The sequence below is a fragment of the Nematolebias whitei genome, chromosome 2, assembly GCF_014905685.2.
Source record: "Nematolebias whitei isolate Nwh7 chromosome 2, NemWhi1, whole genome shotgun sequence".
Classification (NCBI taxonomy): Eukaryota; Metazoa; Chordata; class Actinopteri; order Cyprinodontiformes; family Rivulidae; genus Nematolebias; species Nematolebias whitei.
Genome location: NC_056499.1, coordinates 62,013,324 through 62,033,532, shown reverse-complemented (window position 1 = coordinate 62,033,532; position 20,209 = coordinate 62,013,324). Strand labels below are relative to the sequence as shown.

At 50.9% G+C, this 20,209-nt stretch overlaps 1 protein-coding gene across 1 annotated transcript in view; it reads left to right on the top strand.

Moving 5' to 3' along the window:
• cdhr5a (cadherin-related family member 5a) overlaps positions 1-20,209 on the top strand; it is an 86,317-nt gene that overhangs the window by 34,383 nt on the left and 31,725 nt on the right. Inside the window, exons 4-5 of the mRNA XM_037695213.1 lie at positions 5,267-5,380; positions 5,455-5,521. Of these exons, the coding sequence (XP_037551141.1) occupies positions 5,267-5,380; positions 5,455-5,521 (181 nt within the window). The remainder of the gene's footprint in view (positions 1-5,266; positions 5,381-5,454; positions 5,522-20,209) is intronic.

Below are 20,209 nucleotides of genomic sequence, written 5' to 3'. Positions count from 1 at the left end.
CTTCCGGAGCGAAGCTGCCCAGGTCGGAGCAGCGTCCCGTCCCTCCGAAGGAACACAGACGGCGACCACGCTCTCCAATCGAGCCCACCAACGTGTTTTTCAGGCAGCCGCAGCTAGCAACAACGTGCGCTGCTAGCATATAGCATGTCCAAGGGATTGAAGGCCGCAGACCTGCCTTGGAGACGAAGATCTCCCTCTGTAAAGCAGCTGACGCCAGCTCAACATGTGTGCCTCTCCCACGGTTTGCCTTGTCGGGGACTGCAGCGCGGAGGACGATGACCCAACGATCCACCTGGCTTCGTTACTCCCCTCGCTGCCGGAGAATCTGCACAAGACCTGATGAAGCCCATCGCGGACGCGCTGTTCAGAGCAGCTTCAAACCATGCTGGCGAAGTGAAACAGTCGGAGGAGGTGCCAAAAGCTGTTCGCCACCTCATCAAGCCGCGCGGCCCACCCCGTCCCCGCTGGAGGGACCGTCGCGAGCAAGTTTTCGACTTTTCCACGGCCGCGGCTCTCGCTGAGTTCCACCACCAGCCCCGCCCGTCAGAATCCAGCCCTCTTCACTCCGGCAGCCTGCAGCTCAGCGTTTCCCCAGAGTTCGCCTGCAAGACAGCGCTCTGGGCAAACAATCGCAGAGCTCATGAGAGAGAAAGCTCTCAAATGACGGTCTCCGGAGGGTGTGTGTAAAAGTGACACGAAAGTTGAAATAAATCATCATTAATGATCCAAGTGTCTGTTTTTTAGCCAGTCTGTAAGCCCGGACGAGCTCACAGCGGCCGCACACATAAGAGCGCACTCGTGGGATGAAACAGCCCCACACACGAGCCGGTGTCCTTAAATAAAGGTTTTTAACTCACCGTCGCTCTAAGACATGACGAGTCGATCACAGAACAGCCTCCACACATGAGCCGGTGTCCTTAATTAAAGGTTTTTAACTCACCGTCGCTCTAGACATGACTAGTCGATCACAGGACAGCCTCCACACATGAGCCGGCATCCTTAATTAAAGGTTTTTAAACTCACCGTCGCTCTAGACATGACGAGTCGATCACAGAACAGCCTCCACATGAGCCGGTGTCCTTAAATAAAGGTTTTTTAAACTCACCGTCGCTCTAGACATGACGGGTCGATCACGGCACAACGGTAAGCGAAAATAACTCATTACCAACTAGAACTGCATGATCCTCACTCAAGCGGTGTCAACTCGCACTCGTGAGATGGAACAGCCTCCACATGAGCCGGTGTCCTTAAATAGGGTTTTTAATTCACCGCCGCTCTTGACATGACGAGTCGAACACTAAGATGACAGCCTCCATCCAACGGTGCTGCGTTGATGCTGGCGCACACAGCTGCCGGCGCTAACCAGCTCACATCGGTATAAATGTGGTCCGCAGGCTGGTCCGGGTGGGGGTCCTTCTCTCTCAGCTTTCGGCAGCTCACCGCAGCTTAAACGTGAAGCAGCCGAAGAACCCGTTAATGAGTCCCACCTCCCTCCAGCGCGCGCCCCTCCAGCGAGAGCGGCGCGCGTCCCTCCAGAGAACAACGTGTGCTCCCGCGGGGCTAAGCAGCCTTCACTCCAACAGCACGGTGTAAATGAAGTCACGCCCTCCGCCTTTCAACGTTCGCACAGCGACGTCAAACGCGCAGCTCACCGCGTCATCAGCTGTCACACGCTTCGCCTTCAGCTCAAGTCTCGCCCGGGGTCACACAGAAAACATTCCCGCGACGCATGACGGCGGTTGAGGGACGGACTGCTGACAGCCGTACAAAACATGACGCATCATTAACGCACGTTCATCCACGAACGTTACGTAGAGTGGCTAAAACATGCTCGCCGTTTTTCAGATGGATGGACAGGGTTTATGCAAATGGTACAAGTTACAGTTTGCAATCCGAACCCCTCCATTCAGAGGAGTTATATAAACGGTCCCGTCATCATCAGACTGATTCTCTTCCCTAAATGCAGAAATCCAAGTGTTTTCTGATAAAAGTAATCTACAGAGTTCCCCAAGGGAGAGAAAACACGAGGGTTTTACTCACGGATCGGAGGGGTGAGACCGTTCTTGGATCTGTTGTTTAACATCCAGAGAACGCATACCGATCATCCTAAAACACAGAGACGAGAGTTTTTTGTTTTACCTGGATGATCTGCGGATCCTGTCACTTCAGACAGGAGGCGCTGATGCAGGATCAGGTGTTGACATCACACCTGTTAATCTGGGCTTCGCCATAAAGTGGAAGGAAGCTCGATTTCCCGGCCCAGACATTTGTTTTCTGGAGTGGAATTAAATTCAACCACCATGAAAACTCGTTTATCACATGAGACGCCTCTAGAGGTGTTTTTGCATGTCTGCATGTGGATCCAGTAAAACAAACGACGGATGATCATTGTCTTTTCCTCTGTGGAAGCAGACCTCCGACTCTGGGGAAACACCTTGTTTTTCTATCAGAGGGAGTCCCCCTCAGCAGACCCACGTCATGGGTCAGTCTTCACGGACACGTTGCTGTCAGGCTGGGGGGGGGACATGCCTATCTCAAGCAGTAGGGGCGCTGTGGCCCCACTACACATCAGCCCACATCAATGTTTTGGAGTGTCGCACAGTACTGAATGTGATTCAACACCTTGCTCCTGTGCTACAGAATCAACACGTGTTGATTCACACAGACATCATGATGACTGCTGCGTACATAACCATCAGGGTGTGCGTTCAGCCCAGATGTTACACATTGTGCGAAAGCTACTGAGTTGGGTTCATCAAACCTGCTTTTATTAGAGCGGTTTACATATCCGGTGTTCTGAACAGAGGGGCTGATGTGACGTCCAAGGGCGGCCCACGTTACGTGGACCGGATCCTCCATCCGGATCTGATGTTTTCAGACGCAGCAGAAGTTGGCAAAGCAGCTGTGGACCTGTTTGCGATGCGAGAAAAACGCTCAATGTCAACTACGGTTTTCCCTGAGCCCGCGAGACGATCCATCGCTGGGGGGGGACGCATTTGCTCACAGTCGGTGGCCCAAAACGCTTTTTACGCGTTTCTTTTCCCCCCACCTCCTCTGTTTTTTACGGTCCATGAACCGAGTTCAAGAGGAGGGATTGACAGCTCTCCTGGTGGCTCCCGGCGTGTGAACGCACTATGGTTCCCAGGCCTGCAACGTCTGTTGTTGGGTCGCCGTGGAACTGTCATGGAGGAAGGATGCTCTCCTTCAGGCAGGAGGAGCGACCAAGAGTTACCCAGAAATAGGTCAACACCGGTGGGTCTGACCGCTGAGCGGTTCCACTTAGAGGATGGGTCTCCCTCAGGAGATAGTGTGCACAATTCAAGATTCACGTGCTGCATCTACCACAGTTCTGTACACATCAAGGGGACGGCTTTTCAGCGCTGGTGTACAGAGAAGGTTTAGAGACCACTTCATGCCTTTTAGGCGGCGTGTTGTTTTTCTACAACAGCTGATGGATAGGGAGTTGGCTTTCAGTACGCTTTAACGTACGATTGCAGCCATCTCTTCCTGCCACAAAGGGTTTGGAGACAGAACAGCTTTTATCACCCGCTGATGAAGCGGTTTCTAAAAGGTGTACAGAGATGTAGGCCTGTTTCACGCCCACTTGTTCCACAGTGGGTTTAACGCTGGTCCTGCGAGCCCTGATCAAAGCTTCAATTGAGCCTCTGGATCAGGTTTCATTTAAATTCTTGTCTCTTTTAACAGCCCTGTTGCTGGTTTTAACACCCGCTAAGAGGGTAAGTAATTATCTGCCCTCTCTGTTGCTTCGTCATGCCTTAGAATTAGGCTGACGGGCAGCTCAGCTGATTTAAGACCAACCCAGCTTTTATGCCTAAAACATCACGAGCTCTTTTAAATCAAGAGTGATATCGTTGGAGGGGTTTTTTCCCCCCCACAGATCAGAAGGGGAAGCATCTGTTCATCTTCTCTGCCCGGTGCAGGCGTTGACGTGTTACGTAACGCGCACAGCTGCAATGCGTTCAAATTCAACAATTGTTTGTGCATTATAGAGATGCTTCTGCAGGTCGCCGTTATCCATCCAGCGCTTGTCACACTGGCTGTGTGAGGCCTTTTCTGAAGCCTACAGAGCATCAGATTTAGGGCCTCCTGTTAACCTCTAAGCACATTCGACCAGGGGTATCGCATCTTCGACTGCTCTGCATAATGGTATGTCAGTGCAGGACATTTGCACTGCGGCTGCATGGTCAACACCCTGCTCATTTATTCGCTTTTACCTACGTGATGTAACGGCTCGTTCCATGACACATTCTGTCCTTAGTGCTCTAACAGAATGAATATTGTTGTTCTCATGGAACTCTGTTTAAGCTCACTTCCGTCTGCATGCATTACAGTGTGAGATGTTGTTATCAGTCACAGTCGTGTCTGTGTTTCTGGTTCTATTGTCACTAATCAGTTCATGATTATTGTTACCAATCAGTTCATTTGATTATTTATCAATTCATGGACATTAATCTGTTTATACTGTTCAGCCATGAACCAGTTGGTTCATGCCCCCCTCCCCCCCTCTTTTCAACTTCCTCTTCCCGTTGAAAGTTTTTCCGGGGTATTCATGCTTGTCAGAACGCATAGTTACACAACATGCGTCTGTGCATGGCACATAATTACGCGATGCGTAGTTTATGCACACGGGGAGCTGGGTGACAAGACGTTTTTTGGGCAAGCTTCCGCTTCTTACTGTGTTCGAATGGACCCAGTGAGGCGAGGACCACATCCGCTTCGCCCTTAACCCATCAGCGACAGCCTTAAAGGGCGAAGCCTATATGAAATAGAACGTTGGTTACGTACTGTAACCCCAGATTCTATGAATATAGGCGTAGCCCTTTAAGCGTCGGGCCTCACTGGCTCCTAAATGGCTGAAGAAAAAAGCTATTTTGGGAGCCGATTTCCCGCTCTTAACGTAATTTATACGGACCGGGTGGGGCCCACACAGCAGGTGGGCGTGGACTAATTTTTTTCAGTGCTTATGCTCTGCATAACGGGATAAACCCATCAGCGACAGCCTTAAAGGGCTACGCCTATATTCATAGAATCTGGGGTTACAGTACGTAACCAACGTTTTGTGTCCATCACAGGGACACAAATAAAACACACAGATTTACACTCTCACATTTAGGGACACTTTTGATTTAGGTATGATCAAATGTTGCTTTATAAACTCAACTTGTTTTTTCAACAATTTAAAGATAAATATAAAGTTTAAAAAAATACATTTTGTGAATTTATGCATGTATGTTTGTGTGAACAGGGTGTTAATCCAGATGTGAAATATGAGGTTCAGTACAGCAGCTATGTCAACGTGACCTTTGATGGGTTTGTTGTCCTGAAGAGAGTTGTAAAGACAGAGTTATTCGCACTTCAGGTAACTGACACAGAACTTTAACAAAGAGGTCTTTTTTCACCTCCTGACCTTGTTTGCTGTTAATTTACCTGCAGCTCCGGGCAGTGGACACAACAACAGGCGAGTTTGGAACTGCAGCACTTTCTGTTCAGGTTTTACCAGGTAAGATTATCACTGTTATTCTAACAATGCAGAGAGATGAAAGTGATTTCTACTGATTTACAGATGCACATGGGCACAAGACAGTGTGATAGGTGGAGCCTCAGTTGCCAATGCAGTTTTGGGAATTTGAGGATTAAAAAATCATTAATACTGTTTCACAGTTGATTTAAAATGAGTGGTTCACTTCTACATTTAAAATGGTTTGAACTAAACACACTTTTGATTATCAAGACATTGTAAAAATAGTAATGATAACATAAAAAGAGAGTGTTCTTTCAATTGATTAGTTCAGGATACAATTAGAAAGTCTCTGGATGAGCTAATTTGTATTTCTGGATTCAAATCAATGAAATAACAGTTCCTGTCCCATGAAGGTCTTCAGAGGCAGGTCTTGACCGGAAGCTTAGTTCACTACACTCCTCTCTCAAACCATCGTTCCTCTCTGTCCAGGATGTGAACATCTTCTTCCCTGAAAGAGTGACCGCTGGCCTGGAGATGAGTGTAGACCGCAGAATCCTTTAAAAGCCACTGGGACTTTATGTTTAGAAAATAAACGTCTCAGTTTCTCTGATAATCCCTCAACATACGGAATGACCACTGGTCTGGGTTCTTCCTTTTCACATGATGGCTGACTGGAGTCCTGTTTGGGTTTCTTCTCTGCTTTCAGGAATGTTGAGGGAGTATCAGAGAAACTGAGATGTTTATTTTCTAAACATAACGTCCCAGTGGCTTTTAAACCCCAAAATACATTCCGGCAAAGACTGGTTCATCCCAAAGATCCAGTCCCCCAGCACAAACAGAGTAATATTGTGTATGCTGTTCAGTGTCAGGAGGGCTGTGATCAGTCTTACATCGAGGAAACTAAACAGCCACTGGCCAAAAGGATGGTCCAGCACAGAAGATCAACATCATCAGGCCAGGATTCTGCAGTCTACATTCATCTCCAGGCCAGCTGTCACTCTTTCAGGGATGAAGATGTTCACATTCTGGACAGAGAAGAAAAATGGTTTGAGAGAGGAGTAAAGGAGGCCATCTTTGTGAAAAGAATTTGTCTGTCCATCATTAAACAGGGGTGGAGGCCTCCGGGTTCAACTGTCCCCCTCTTACACTGCTGTTATTGCTAGTATCACTCAACCCCCGGTGAATTGTAAACAGCCATCAGTATGCTAATGATCCATTGTTAGACTGATGGTCCTTCTTGACCATGTGAGCAGCTGGTTTTGGTTGTCAGCAGCAAACTTTTTGATCCACTCTGAGAAGGTGCTATTTAAGAGACTGAGCTGAATACAGCACCTCAGACTGAGGAAGTCTCTCGGATGAGAGACGAAACGTTTCTAATTTTTTTTTTGCTTTGTTTTGTTTTTTGTTTTTTGTGTTTTCTTGTTTTTTTGAATGTCCAGAGGACCAGATTGAACTTTTTTGGATATATAAATAAATGTGACTTGACTTGACTAATAACTTGGCTTTGTTTGTGCAAGAGGACCAGAAAATGATTTCCCTCCATTTCTGTCAGATGTGCCATCCTACCTGTGCCGCACCCTCATTCCACCTGCACGGAGAGGGCGCAAACGCCGCGGGAAACACAGCGGCCAGCTGGTCAGACTGAATGCCTGTTTTGCGTTGTCTGCTCTCTCTCCTGGGTTTGGAGCTGCATCTAATAGTTTCATCCTGTGGCGCTCCTCGGATCCTATCAGCTCCTCTCAGGTTCCTACTGTCGGCCTATGTGAGGGACAATCTGCGCGCTGCCTCTCCCTCCTCCAACTCCGCTCGCGCGGAGTGAATCATCACAACCTGCTGAACCAAGCTCCTTGGATGGATTACACCCCGGCTCTGGTACCTGTTGTCGGCCTGGGAGGGGGGCAGCCTGTGCGCTGCCTCACCCTCCCCCACCTATATGCGCGTGGGGTGAATCATCACAACCTGCGGCTGTTGAACAGAGCTCCTCGGATGGATTACATCACTCCCGCTCCATCTCATGTTCACATGGCCCTGGTTAATGCTAGATTGCTATCTAACAAGACCTTTTTTTCTGAAGGATTTCAGCTTTGAGTTCAACTTATTTGAGTTCGGATTTTCACACCGGGTGCTGTGTGGTGTTTTATACACACCTCCAAAATACAACAAGGACTTTATGAGTGACTTTGCAGATTTGTTGGCAGGAGTCCTGCCTAAATATGACAGGATATTGATAACTGGAGATTTTAATATCCACGTGTGTTGTGCTGACAAACCGTTGGTCAAAGATTTTTTACAGCTGATTGATTCTTTTAATTTTGTTCAGTTTGTGTCTGGTCCAACACAAGAATGTGGCCACACATTAGATCTTGTCTTAGCTCATGGTTTTAATGTTTCTAATCTGGAAGTGTGTGATACTGCTTTCTCAGACCACATGCCTGTTGTGTTTGACATGCCACTTGTCTGTCACTCAGTCAAACCTCGCGCTCCTGCACAGCCCTGTCGGGTCATTAACTCCTCCACTGCTGCTGTTCTCTGCAGCTTTTAGTTCTGCCATCAGCTCCTGGGATCCTGTGGGTCCTTGTTCAGATGTTGAAGCTCTCTCCTCTCATTTTAACTCATCTTGTCAGACTGTTTTAGATGCTGTGGCTCCTTTAAAGATAAAAACTTCTAGACCGAAGACTGACCCCTGGACTGATGATGTCACAAGTGCTGCCAGACACCAGTGCAGGAGAACAGAGCGAAAATGGAAGAAGGACAAGTTACTGCTGTCTTTCCAAGCACTGAGGGACAGCTGGAGTTTCTATCAGTCCACTGTTAGAGCTGAAAAAAAAATTATTTGACATAATTTCCACCAACTCTAAGAATCCACGTGTGCTTTTTAAAACCATCAGCTCTGTTCTTAATGCCCCACAATCAGCCAGCCTGGAGAACTCCACTGGAGTGTGTGAGAACTTCCTGAGCTTTTTTTACCAACAAGGTTGCAAGCATTAGAGCTCTCATAAGCCCTCCTTCTTCTGACCCCTCCATCTCTGTCACATGCTCTGCAGTTTTCAATCAGTTTGAGCTTGTCACCCTGCCTTTTTTAAAAGACATTACTGGTTGTATGAAATCTGCTGGATCTCCAAACGATCTATCCCACCTCGTCTTTTTAAAAAGGATTTTCACACGATGGCTCCTTTTGTGTCCCAAATCATAAATGGCAGCTTGGCAAGTGGACAGGTACCAGCGAGTTTTAAACATGCAGTTGTGACACCACTGATTAAAAAAAAACAGTTCTTGACTCTATAGACATGTCCAATTTTAGGCATATTTCTAAACTGCCCTTTGTGTCGAAGATCTCGGAGAAAATAGTTTATAGTCAGTTAACATCTTACTTAAACAACCACAACCTTCTTGAACTGTTTCAATTAAAACTCACCACGGTACTGAGTTGGCACTGTTGAAAGTTTTTAACGACATTCTCTTAGCCACAGACTCTGGTCACTGTGCAATTTTGATGCTGCTGGACCTAACTGCTCTCTTCAACACAGTGGACCATCAGATCCTCCTGTCTTGCCTGGAGAACTGGATGGGCATTCAGGGTCCTGCTCTACAGTGGTTTAGATCCTATTTAACTGAGAGAAGCTTTTGTGTGCGCTTTGGTTCTGTGGAGTCCTCTGTAGCACCTCTCACATGTGGAGTAGCTCAGGGATCTGTACTTGGCCCCCTTCTATTTTCCCTTGATTTACTACCTCTGGGATGTATTCTCCGGAAACATGGTATTTCTTTTCATTTTTACGCGATGACAGCCAAATTTATGTTCCTTTGAAACAAGATAAACAGTACTCCTCGAACCAACTCCTGGAATGTATGGCAGAAGTCAGCGCATGGATGTCACAGAACTTTTTACACTTTAATGAGAAAAAGACAGAGGTCTTGTTGTTTAAGCCCAGTGATGGTTCTAAAGTCCATGTTGATCTGGGTCGTTTAACCAAACATCTGACTGAGACAGCAACCAACCTGGGTGTGAGGCTGGACAAGGATTTTAAACTGGATGCTCAGATTAAATATGTGGTCAAGTCCAGCTTTCATCACCTGAGACAACTGGCCAAGGTGAAACCATTCCTGTGACAACATAATTTTGAGATTTTAATCCATGATTTCATCACAACTCATCTGGACTATTGTAATTCACTTTATGCGGGTCTGAGCCAGTCATTACTGACTCAACTTAAGCTGGTTCAGAACGCTGCTGCTCATCTTTTAACTGGCACCAGAAAACGAGAGCACATCACCCCTGTCCTAAAATCACTACACTGGCTCCCAGTTCGTTTCCAGATTAATTTTAAGGTTCTTTTGTTTGTATTCAAATGTCTTCATGGTCTCGCCCCACAGTATCTGTCCGACCTTCTCCAGTCGTACATTCCCTCACGCTCTCTCAGGTCAGCAGATCAGCTGCTGTTGGCCATCCCAAAGTCAAACAGGAGGCTGAGAGGTGACCGAGCGTTCTCAGTCGCTGCCCCTAAACTGTGGAACGAGCTGCCTCTGCACGTCAGACAAGCTGACTCACTTCCTGTTTTTAAATCTGCTCCGAAGACTCATTTTTTTCTCTTTGGCTTTTAACGCAGCTTGAAAAGTTGGTTGTATTGTTTTTTGTTATTTGTTTTATTGTTGTTACTGTTTGCTGTTTTATGATTTGGTATTTCATTACTTTTATGGTATTTGTTGAGTTCATAGTTTTTATGTTTGCATGTGTTAGTGTACAGTACTTTGGCCATCAGTGTTGTCTTAAAGTGCTTTATAAATAACGTTGTATTGTATTGTATAAATTATTTAAAAAATATGTTTCCACCCTCCATCCCTCCATCCCGGTCCTCCCGCCTGCCATGGCTCAAATCCGGCCTTTGTGAGCACGCGAGGCCGGGGCTTGTGGGCCGACCTCGCAGGCTTCAACAGGTTGACAGCTCGTATGATCTTCCACGGTGACATCACTCACTCGAATTTTGTCATCGGTCACCAAACACAAAAAATGCCTGGACTTCAGAATTAAACATGGCGTTGTCATCATTAGGCCCGAACAGCGAAGCGCTGTGAAGGCCTATTGTAATCGCTCTGTTCAGGCCCGAGCTGCAATTTTTTTCTGCCATATGAATTGCCGTTTTGGGGGCCTTAACATATACAATGCATCCATCCATCCATCCATCCATTTTTTTCCGCTTATCCGGGGTCGGGTCGCGGGGGTAGCTGGCTAAGTAGGGAGGCCCAGACTTCCCTATCCCCAGCCACTTGGGCCAGCTCTTCCAGGGGAATCCCGAGGCGTTCCCAGGCCAGCCGAGAAGCATAGTCCCTCCAGCGTGTCCTGGGTCTTCCTCCGGGCCTCCTTCCGGTGGGACGTGTCTGGAACACCTCACCAGGGAGGTGTCCAGAAGGCATCCTAAATAGATGCCCAAGCCACCTCAACTGGCTCCTCTCAACGTGGAGAGACACCCTGCGGAGAAAACTCATTTCGGCCGCTTGTATCCGAGATCTCATTCTTTCGGTCACAACCCAAAGCTCGTGATCATAGATGAGGGTAGGAACGTAGATCGATCGGTAAATTGAAAGCTTCGCCTTTTGACTCAGCTCTCTCTTCACCACGACAGACCTGTACAGTGCCTGCTTCACTGCTGATGCTGCAACTATCCGCCTATCGATCTCACACTCCATTTTTCCCTCATTCGTGAACAAGACCCCAAGATACTTGAACTCCTCCACTTGGGGTAGGATCTCCTCTCTGACCCGGAGAGGGCACTCTACCCTTTTCTGGCTGGAGACCATGGCCTCGGATTTGGAAGAACTGATCTTCATCCCGGCCGCGTCGCATTCGGCTGCGAACCGCTCCAGTGTAAGCTGTAGATCACGATCTGATAAAGCCAATAAGACCACATCATCTGCAAAAGGCAGAGATGCAAACCTAAGGCCTCAAAAACAGATCCCCTCAACACCTTGGATGCACCTAGAAATTCTGTCCATAAAAGTTATGAACAGGATCGGTGACAAAGGGCAACCTTGGTGGAGTCCAACTCTCACTGGGAACAAGCCCGACTTACTGCCGGCGATACAGACCAGGCTCTGACACCAGTCATACAGGGACCTAACAGCCCGTATCAAAGGGCCTGGTACCCCATTCTCCCTGAGTACCCCCCACAGGATTCCCCGAGGGACGCGGTCAAACGCCTTCTCCAAGTCCACAAAGCACATGTAGACCGGTTGGGCAAACTCCCACGCACCCTCCAGGACCTTGCTGAGAGTGTAGAGCTGGTCCAGTGTTCCAGGGCCAGGACGAAAACCGCACTGCTCCTCCTGAATCAGAGGTTCGACTATCCAATGGACCCTCCTCTGCAGAACCCCCGAGTAGACTTTACCAGGGAGGCTTAAGAGCGTGATTCCCCTGTAGTTGGAACACACTCTATGGTCCCCCTTTTTGAATAGGGGGACCACCACCCCGGTCTGCCAATCCAAGGGGAACTTCTCCCGATGTCCACGCAATATTGCAGAGTCGCGTAAGCCAACACAACCCTACAACATCCAGAGCCTTAAGGAACTCAGGGCGAATCTCATCCACCCCTGGGGCCCTGCCACCAAGGAGCTTTTTAACCACCTCGGTGACCTCAGCACCAGAGATTGGAGGGCCCGACCCAGAGTCCCCAGGCTCCGCTTCCTCAGTGGAAGACGTGCCGGTGGGATTGAGGAGGTCTTCAAAGTATTCTGCCCACCGACCCACAACATCCTGAGTTGAGGTCAGCAGCACACCACTCCCACTATAAATAGTGTTGGTGGCGTACTGCTTTGCTCCCCTGAGATGCCGGATGGTGGACCAGAATCACCTCGAAGCCGTGCGGAAGTCATTCTCCATGGCTTTTCTGAACTCCTCCCATGCCCGAGTTTTTGCCTCAGCGACCACCCGAGCCGCATGTCGCTTGGACTGCCGGTACCCATCAGCTACTTCCGGGGTCCCACAGGCCAAAAAGGCCCGATAGGACTCCTTCTTCAGCCTGACAGCATCCCTCACCGACGGTGTCAACTATCGGGTTTGAGGGTTGCTGCCACAACAGGCACCGACAACCATGCGGCAGCAGCTCCGGTAAGCCGCCTCGACAATAGAGGCACGAAACATGGTCCACTCGGACTCAATGTCCCCCACCTCCCTCGGAACATGTTCGAAGTTTTCCCGGAGGTGGGAGTTAAAACTCCGTCTCACAGGAGACTCTGTCAGACGTTCCCAGCAAACCCATCCATCCATCCATTTTCTTCCGCTTATCCGGGGTCGGGTCACGGGGGTAGCAGCCTAAGTAGGGAGGCCCAGACTTCCCTCTCCCCAGCCACTTGGGCCAGCTCTTCCGGGGGAATCCCGAGGCGTTCCCAGGCCAGCCGAGAAACGTAGTCCCTCCAGCGTGTCCTGGGTCTTCCCCTGGGCCTCCTTCCGGTGGGACGTGTCCGGAACACCTCACCAGGGAGGCGTCCAGAAGGCATCCTAAACAGATGCCCAAGCCACCTCAACTGGCTCCTCTCGATGTGGAGAAGCAGCGGCTCTACTCCGAGTCCCTCCCGGAAGATCGAGCTTCTCACCCTGTCTCTAAGGGAGAGCCCAGACATCCTGCGGAGAAAACTCATTTCGGCCGCTTGTATCCGAGATTTCATTCTTTCGGTCACAACCCAAAGCTCGTGACCATAGATGAGGGTGGGAACGTAGATAGATCGGTAAATTGAGAGCTTCGCCTTTTGACTCAGCTCTCTCTTCACCATGACAGACCTGTACAGCGCCCGCTTCACTGCAGATGCTGCACCTATCCGCCTATCGATCTCATGCTCCATTTTTCCCTCATTCGTGAACAAGACCCCAAGATACTTGAACTCCTCCACTTGGGGTAGGACCTCCTCCCTGACCCGGAGAGGGCACTCTACCCTTTTCCGGCTCAAGACCATGGCCTCGGATTTGGAGGAACTGATCTTCATCCCGGCCGCATCGCATTCGGCTGCGAACCGCTCCAGCGAAAGCTGTAAATCACGATCTGATGAAGCCAATAAGACCACATCATCTGCAAAAAGCAGAGACGCAATCCTGAGGCCACCAAAACGGATCCCGTCAACACCTTGGCTGCGCCTAGAAATTCTGTCCATAAAAGTTATGAACAGAATCGGTGACAAAGGGCAACCTTGGCGGAGTCCAACTCTCACCGGGAACAAGCCCGACTTACTGCCGGCGATGCGGACCAGGCTCTGACACCGGTCATACAGGGACCTAACAGCCCGTATCAAAGGGCCTGGTACCCCATACTCCCAGAGTACCCCCCACAGGGCCCCCCACAGGGCCCCCCACAGGGCCCCCCGAGGGACGCGGTCGAACGCCTTCTCCAAGTCCACAAAGCACATGTAGACTGGTTGGGCAAACTCCCACGCACCCTCCAGGACCCTGCTGAGAGTGTAGAGCTGGTCCAGTGTTCCACGGCCAGGACGAAAACCGCACTGTTCCTCCTGAATCCGAGGTTCGACTATCCGACGGACCCTCCTCTCCAGAACCCCCGAATAGACCTTACCAGGGAGGCTTAAGAGCGTGATTCCCCTCTAGTTGGAACACACTCTATGGTCCCCCTTTTTGAATAGGGGGACCACCACCCCAGTCTGCCAATCCAGGGGAACTTCCCCCGATGTCCACGCAATATTGCAGAGTCGCGTAAGCCAACACAACCCTACAACATCCAGAGCCTTAAGGAACTCTGGGCGGATCTCATCCACCCCTGGGGCCCTGCCACCGAGGAGCTTTTTAACCACCTCGGTGACCTCAGCACCAGAGATTGGAGGGCCCGACCCAGAGTCCCTAGGCTCCGCTTCCTCAGTGGAAGACGTGCCGGTGGGATTGAGGAGGTCTTCAAAGTATTCCGCCCACCGACCCACAACATCCCGAGTTGAGGTCAGCAGCACACCACTCCCACCATAAACAGTGTTGGTGGCGTACCGCTTTCCCCCCCTGAGATGCCGGATGGTGAACCAGAATCGTCTCGAAGCCGTGCGGAAGTCGTTCTCCATGGCCTCTCCGAACTCCTCCCATGCCCGAGTTTTTTCCTTAGCAACCATCCGAGCCGCATGTCGCTTGGACTGCCGGTACCCATCAGCTGCTTCCGGGGTCCCACAGGCCAAAAAGGCCAGATAGGACTCCTTCTTCAGCCTGACAGCATCCCTCTCCGACAGTGTCCACCATCGGGTTCGAGGGTTGCCGCCGCGACAGGCACCGACAACCTTGCGGCCGCAGCTCTTGTAAGCCGCCTCGACAATAGAGACACGAAACATGGTCCACTCAGACTCAATGTCCCCCACCTCCCTTGGAACATGTTCAAAGTTCTCCCGGAGGTGGGAGTTGAAACTCCGTCTCACAGGAGACTCTGCCAGACGTTCCCAGCAAACCCTCACAATACGTTTGGGCCTGCCAGGTCTGACCGGCATCCTCCCCCACCATCAGAGCCAACTCACCACAAGGTAGTGATCAGTTGACAGCTCCACCCCTCTCTTCACCCGAGTGTCCAAGACATGTGGCCGTAGATCAGATGAGACGATGACAAAGTCGATCATCGAACTGCGGCCTAGGGTGTCCTGGTGCCAAGAGCACATATGGACACTCTTATGCTTGAACAAGGTGTTCGATATTGACAATCCATGACGAGCACAGAAGTCCAACAACAGAACACCACTCTGGTTCAGATCAGGGGGGCCGTTCCTCCCAACCACACCCTTCCAGGTCTCACTGTCATTGCCCACATGAGCATTGAAGTCCCCCAGCAGAGCAAGGGAGTCCCCAGAAGGTGCACTTTCCAGTACCCCCTCCAAGGACTCTAGAAAGGGTGGATAATCTGTACTGCCGTTTGGTGCATAAGCACAAACGACAGTCAGAACCCGTCCCCCCACACGTAGGCAGAGGGAGGCCACCCTCTCATTCACTGGGGTGAACCCCAATACACAGGCACCAAGTTGGGGGGCAATAAGTACGCCCACGCCTACTCGGCGCCTCTAACCAGGGGCAACTCCAGAGTGAAAGAGTGTCCAGCCCCTCTCAAGGAAACTGGTTCCAGAGCCCGAGCCATGCGTAGAGGTTAGTCCGACTATTTCTAGCCAGAACCTCTCAGCCTCACACACCAACTCAGGCTCCTTCCCCACCAGTGAGGTGACATTCCACGTCCCAATAGCCAGCTTCTGTAGCCGAAGATCAGACCGCCAGGGTCCCCACCCTCGGCCACCACCCATCCCACATTGCACCCGACCCCTTTGGCCCCTCCCACAGGTGGTGAGCCCATGGGAAGGGGGACCCACGTCTCCTCTTCGGGCTGTGCCCGGCCGAGCTCCATGGGTAAAAGCCCGGCCACCAGGCACTCGCCCACATGCCCCACCTCCAGGCCTGGCTCCAGAGTGGGACCCCGGTGACCCACGTCCGGGCAAGGGAACACTAGGTCCATTTGTGTTTCTCATCATAGGGGTGTGTTTGGGCTGCACTTTGTCTGGTCCCTCACCTAAGACTTGTCTGCCATGGGTGACCCTACTAGGGGCATAAAGCCCCTGACAGCATAGCTCCTAGGATCATTGGGACACTCAAACCCCTCCACCACGGTAAGGTGGCAGCCCAGGGAGGGGTGTTCCCAGCAAACCCTCACAATACATTTGGGTCTGCCAGGTCTGACTGGCATCCTCCCCCACCACCGGAGCCAACTCACCACCACGTAGTGATCAGTGGACAGCTCCACCCCTCTCTTCACCCGAGTGTCCAAGACATATGACGAGCACAGAAGTCCAACAACAGAACACCACTCTGGTTCAGATCAGGGGGGCCGTTCCTCCCAACCACACCCCTCCAGGTCTCACTGTCATTGCCCACATGAGCATTGAAGTCCCCCAGCAGAACAAGGGAGTCCCCAGGAGGTGCACTTTCCAGTACCCCCTCTAAGGACTCCAGAAAGGGTGGATAATCTGAACTGCCGTTTGGTGCATAAGCACAAACGACAGTCAGAACCCATCCCCCCACACGTAGGCGGAGGGAGGCCACTCTCTCATTCACCAGTGTGAACCCCAACACACAGGCACCAAGTTGGGGGGCAATAAGTATGCCCACTCCTGTTCGGCACCTCTCACCAGGGGCAACTCCAGAGTGGAAGAGTGTCCAGCCCCTCTCAAGGAAACTGGTTCCAGAGCCAGAGCCTCGTGTAGAGGTGAGTCCGACTATTTCTAGCCAGAACCTCTCAGCCTCACACACTAGCTCAGGCTCCTTCCCCACCAGTGAGGTGACATTCCACGTCCCAATAGCCAGCTTCTATAGCCGAGGATCAGACAGCCAGGGTCCCCGCCCTCGGCCACCACCCATCCCACATTGCACCCGACCCCTTTGGCCCCTCCCACAGGTGGTGAGCCCATGGGAAGGGGGACCCAAGTCTCCTCTTCGGGCTGTGCCTGGCCAAGCTCCATGGGTAAAAGCCCGGCCACCAGGCGCTCGCCCGCGTGCCCCACCTCCAGGCCTGGCTCCAGAGTGGGGCCCCGGTGACCCACGTCTGGGCAAGGGAACATTAGGTCCGTTTATTTTTCTCATCAGTGGTGGTCTTTGGGCTGCACTTTGTCTGGTCCCTCACCTAGGACCTGTCTGCCATGGGTGATCCTACTAGGGGCGTAAAGTCCCTGACAGCATAGCTCCTAGGATCATTGGGACACTCAAACCCCTCCACCACGGTAAGGTGGCAGCCCAGGGAGGGGCATATACAATACAATAAAACTTTATTTATAAAGCACTTTAAAACAACACGGTTGGCCAAAGTGCTATAGACTATTACATACAAGCATAAAAACTATGAACTCAACAAATACCATTAAAGTAATGAACTACCAAATCATAAAACAGCAAACAATAACAACAATAAAACAAATAACATAAAACAGTAAAGCCAACATTTCAATCTACGTTAAAAGCCAAAGAGAAAAAATGAGTCTTCAGAGCAGATTTAAAAAGAAGAAATCCTGCAGAATAAAGGTCTTGTTAGTTAGAAATCTAGCATTAACCAGGGCCATGTGAACATGAGATGGCGCGGGGGTGACGTAATCCATCCGAGGAGCTCTGTCCAGCAGCCGCAAGTTGTGATGATTCACCTCACGCGCATGTAGGTGGGGGAGGGTGAGGCAGCGCGCAGATTGTCCCTCATCCAGGCCAACAGTAGGAACCTGAGAGGAGCTGAGAGGATCCGAGGAGCGCCACAGGATGAAACTATTAGATGCAGCTCCAAACCCATGAGAGAGAGCGGCCAACGCCAAACAGGCTTTCAGTCCGACCTGCCGGCCGCTGTGTTTCCCGCAGCTTCTGCGCCCTCTCCGTGCAGGTGGAATGGGGGTGTGGTACAAGTAGAATGGCACGTCCAATAGTGGATGTGGGGACCCATAAACGCATCCCCGTACGACACAAAGGCACCGCAGGGAAGCCCGGAACCACAGACACACAGGGGCCCCCAAGCCCGAAACTCTGGTAGTCCCCCAACAGGGACACCCGCACCCCCCAGAGATAGAAGCAAAGGGAAGCCCCGGGCGATCCCCAGCAACTACAATGCAGAAACCCCCAGGAGGCCGTAGCGACGAGTGAACAGGCCCCGCCGGCAACCTGCCCCTCCAGAGTGGATCCGGACATGGACACCAAACCCCGAGTCCCGAGGTCATACCACCCCCCAACAGAGGCCCGACAGAGCCAGGGCACCCAGGCCCCCACAGGCAGCCACCAGGGCGGGCCTGCACACACCCCACCACCCAGCCCCAGCTGCTGAGAGCCGCCAATGCACCGGCGGCAGGGGGGGCCCACCACCGGGGGGGAGCACGACCCACCAAATGGGGGGCCAAAACTGGTCCAAGAGAGGGGGGCCACCCAAAACCCAACCTGAGACAAACAGGCACACAGAGACAGCCCGACAGAGCCTCTGTTGTGCTGTCCATGCGCCCCACCTGCCCAACATTGACCGCAAACCGGTCTAAGGCCGGGGGCCAGAGCAGCAGGGAGCAGCAGCCGAGGAAGACCGGCCCAGCGCACCAATGCATCCCTAAAGCCCCACACCACAGGCCCGGAGAAGCCCCGGCATGCCACCCATGCACCCACCCCCCACCCCCCCCACACACACACACACAGCACCTCGCACCGTGTATGTCACATCATGGCAACCAGCCAGCACTTCGTCGAAGTGAAGCCATGCCCCCGACCACCGCCATGCACTACCAACGACCACACACACACAACTACAGCTGACCTCCCACCAGAACCCGGCAGTCACCCCAGCCAAAGGGCTGGCCATCAGAACCAGGAACCCTGATAAAAGGATCCAAACAATCCAGTGAGAACCGGAGCACCAGCCCCACCCCCAATCGCCCCCAAAGGCCCAATACCCACCCACAGCCCAGACCCCAGCCAGGCAGCCTACCCCCCGCCCCCGACCCCAAATGGCAGACAGAGATTGAGGGTTTAAGAAAAGCTGTAAGACCCAACTCCTCCCTCCCCCACTCAAATAAGATGTTGATGCATGTTGTTATATAGTGTGTTTAAAATGGGGGGGGGATGAGGTGGCGACTGGCACAGACCCACCCCCTCCCCAGAGAGCAGGCAGTGCCCGTTCACCCCCCCAGCCCTTGCCCAGAACCCTAAATGTCTACATGCTACAGTACATATGAGAGTGGGCACAGGTCCCGGAGGTGAGAATGATGGGTCGCCACATCCACTATTGAACATTTTTATGAGAAACCTTATAGTGATAAGCATGCTAACACAGGTGGTTAGATTCAGGTGTTTATCAGATACACACTCAGTTGGGTTGTGGTGGCCATCAAATATATATTGTATTACCATGTAATGTATAAAATACTTTCTAATTATGTTATAACTATCATTATATAAGTTGTTTGTTGTTGTGGTTTCTTGGTTTTGTCGGGGTTTTTTTCTCTCTCTTTCCGCAGGTCTAGAGGCAGACTTCGATATTGTTGATTTGTGTTCTCTTTATCTCTCTCTCTCTCCTCTATTCCTATCTCCTTCTTTACATTTGAACTCTTCTCTCACTTTTCTGCTTTGTTATCTTCTTTGTTTTCTGTCCCTGTTTCCGTTACATCTGAAACAAACCCAAAGCATATTCTGATAAAATTTAATTTATATATCAAGTGGAGCATAAAGGCCAGCCATAATGCTCTGCTGGTGAAAGTAAATCTGTTGGACATCACTTTGACACTCACACAATAATTCTAAGTGTCACAATGCTGGACAGGACAGGGGAGAAAAAAAAGAATGGCACGTCCGACAGAAATGGAGGGAAAAAAGTTTTCTGGCCCTTTTGCACAAACGAAGCCAAGTTATTAAAACAGGGTCGAAGATTTAAAAGCGTTTGGCTATTATTCACCAGCAGAAAGTTGGCATCCTGAACTATAAAAGCAAAAAACAACACAAAAAAAATCAAGGTTTGCAGAGAGAGGCAAGCCGAAACGCTGGTGCCGCCATCTTGAACCAGATTTATTTATGTTATCCATCCATCCATCCATCCATCCATTATCTTTACCCGTTTATTCCATTTTGGGTCACGGGGGTCGCTGGTGCCCATGTCCAGCAATCACTGTGCGAGGGGCGGGGTACACCCTGGACGGGTCGCAAGTCCATCACAGGGACACATAGAGACAAACAAGACAAACAACCATTCACTCTCTCACTCACACCTAGGGACAATTTAG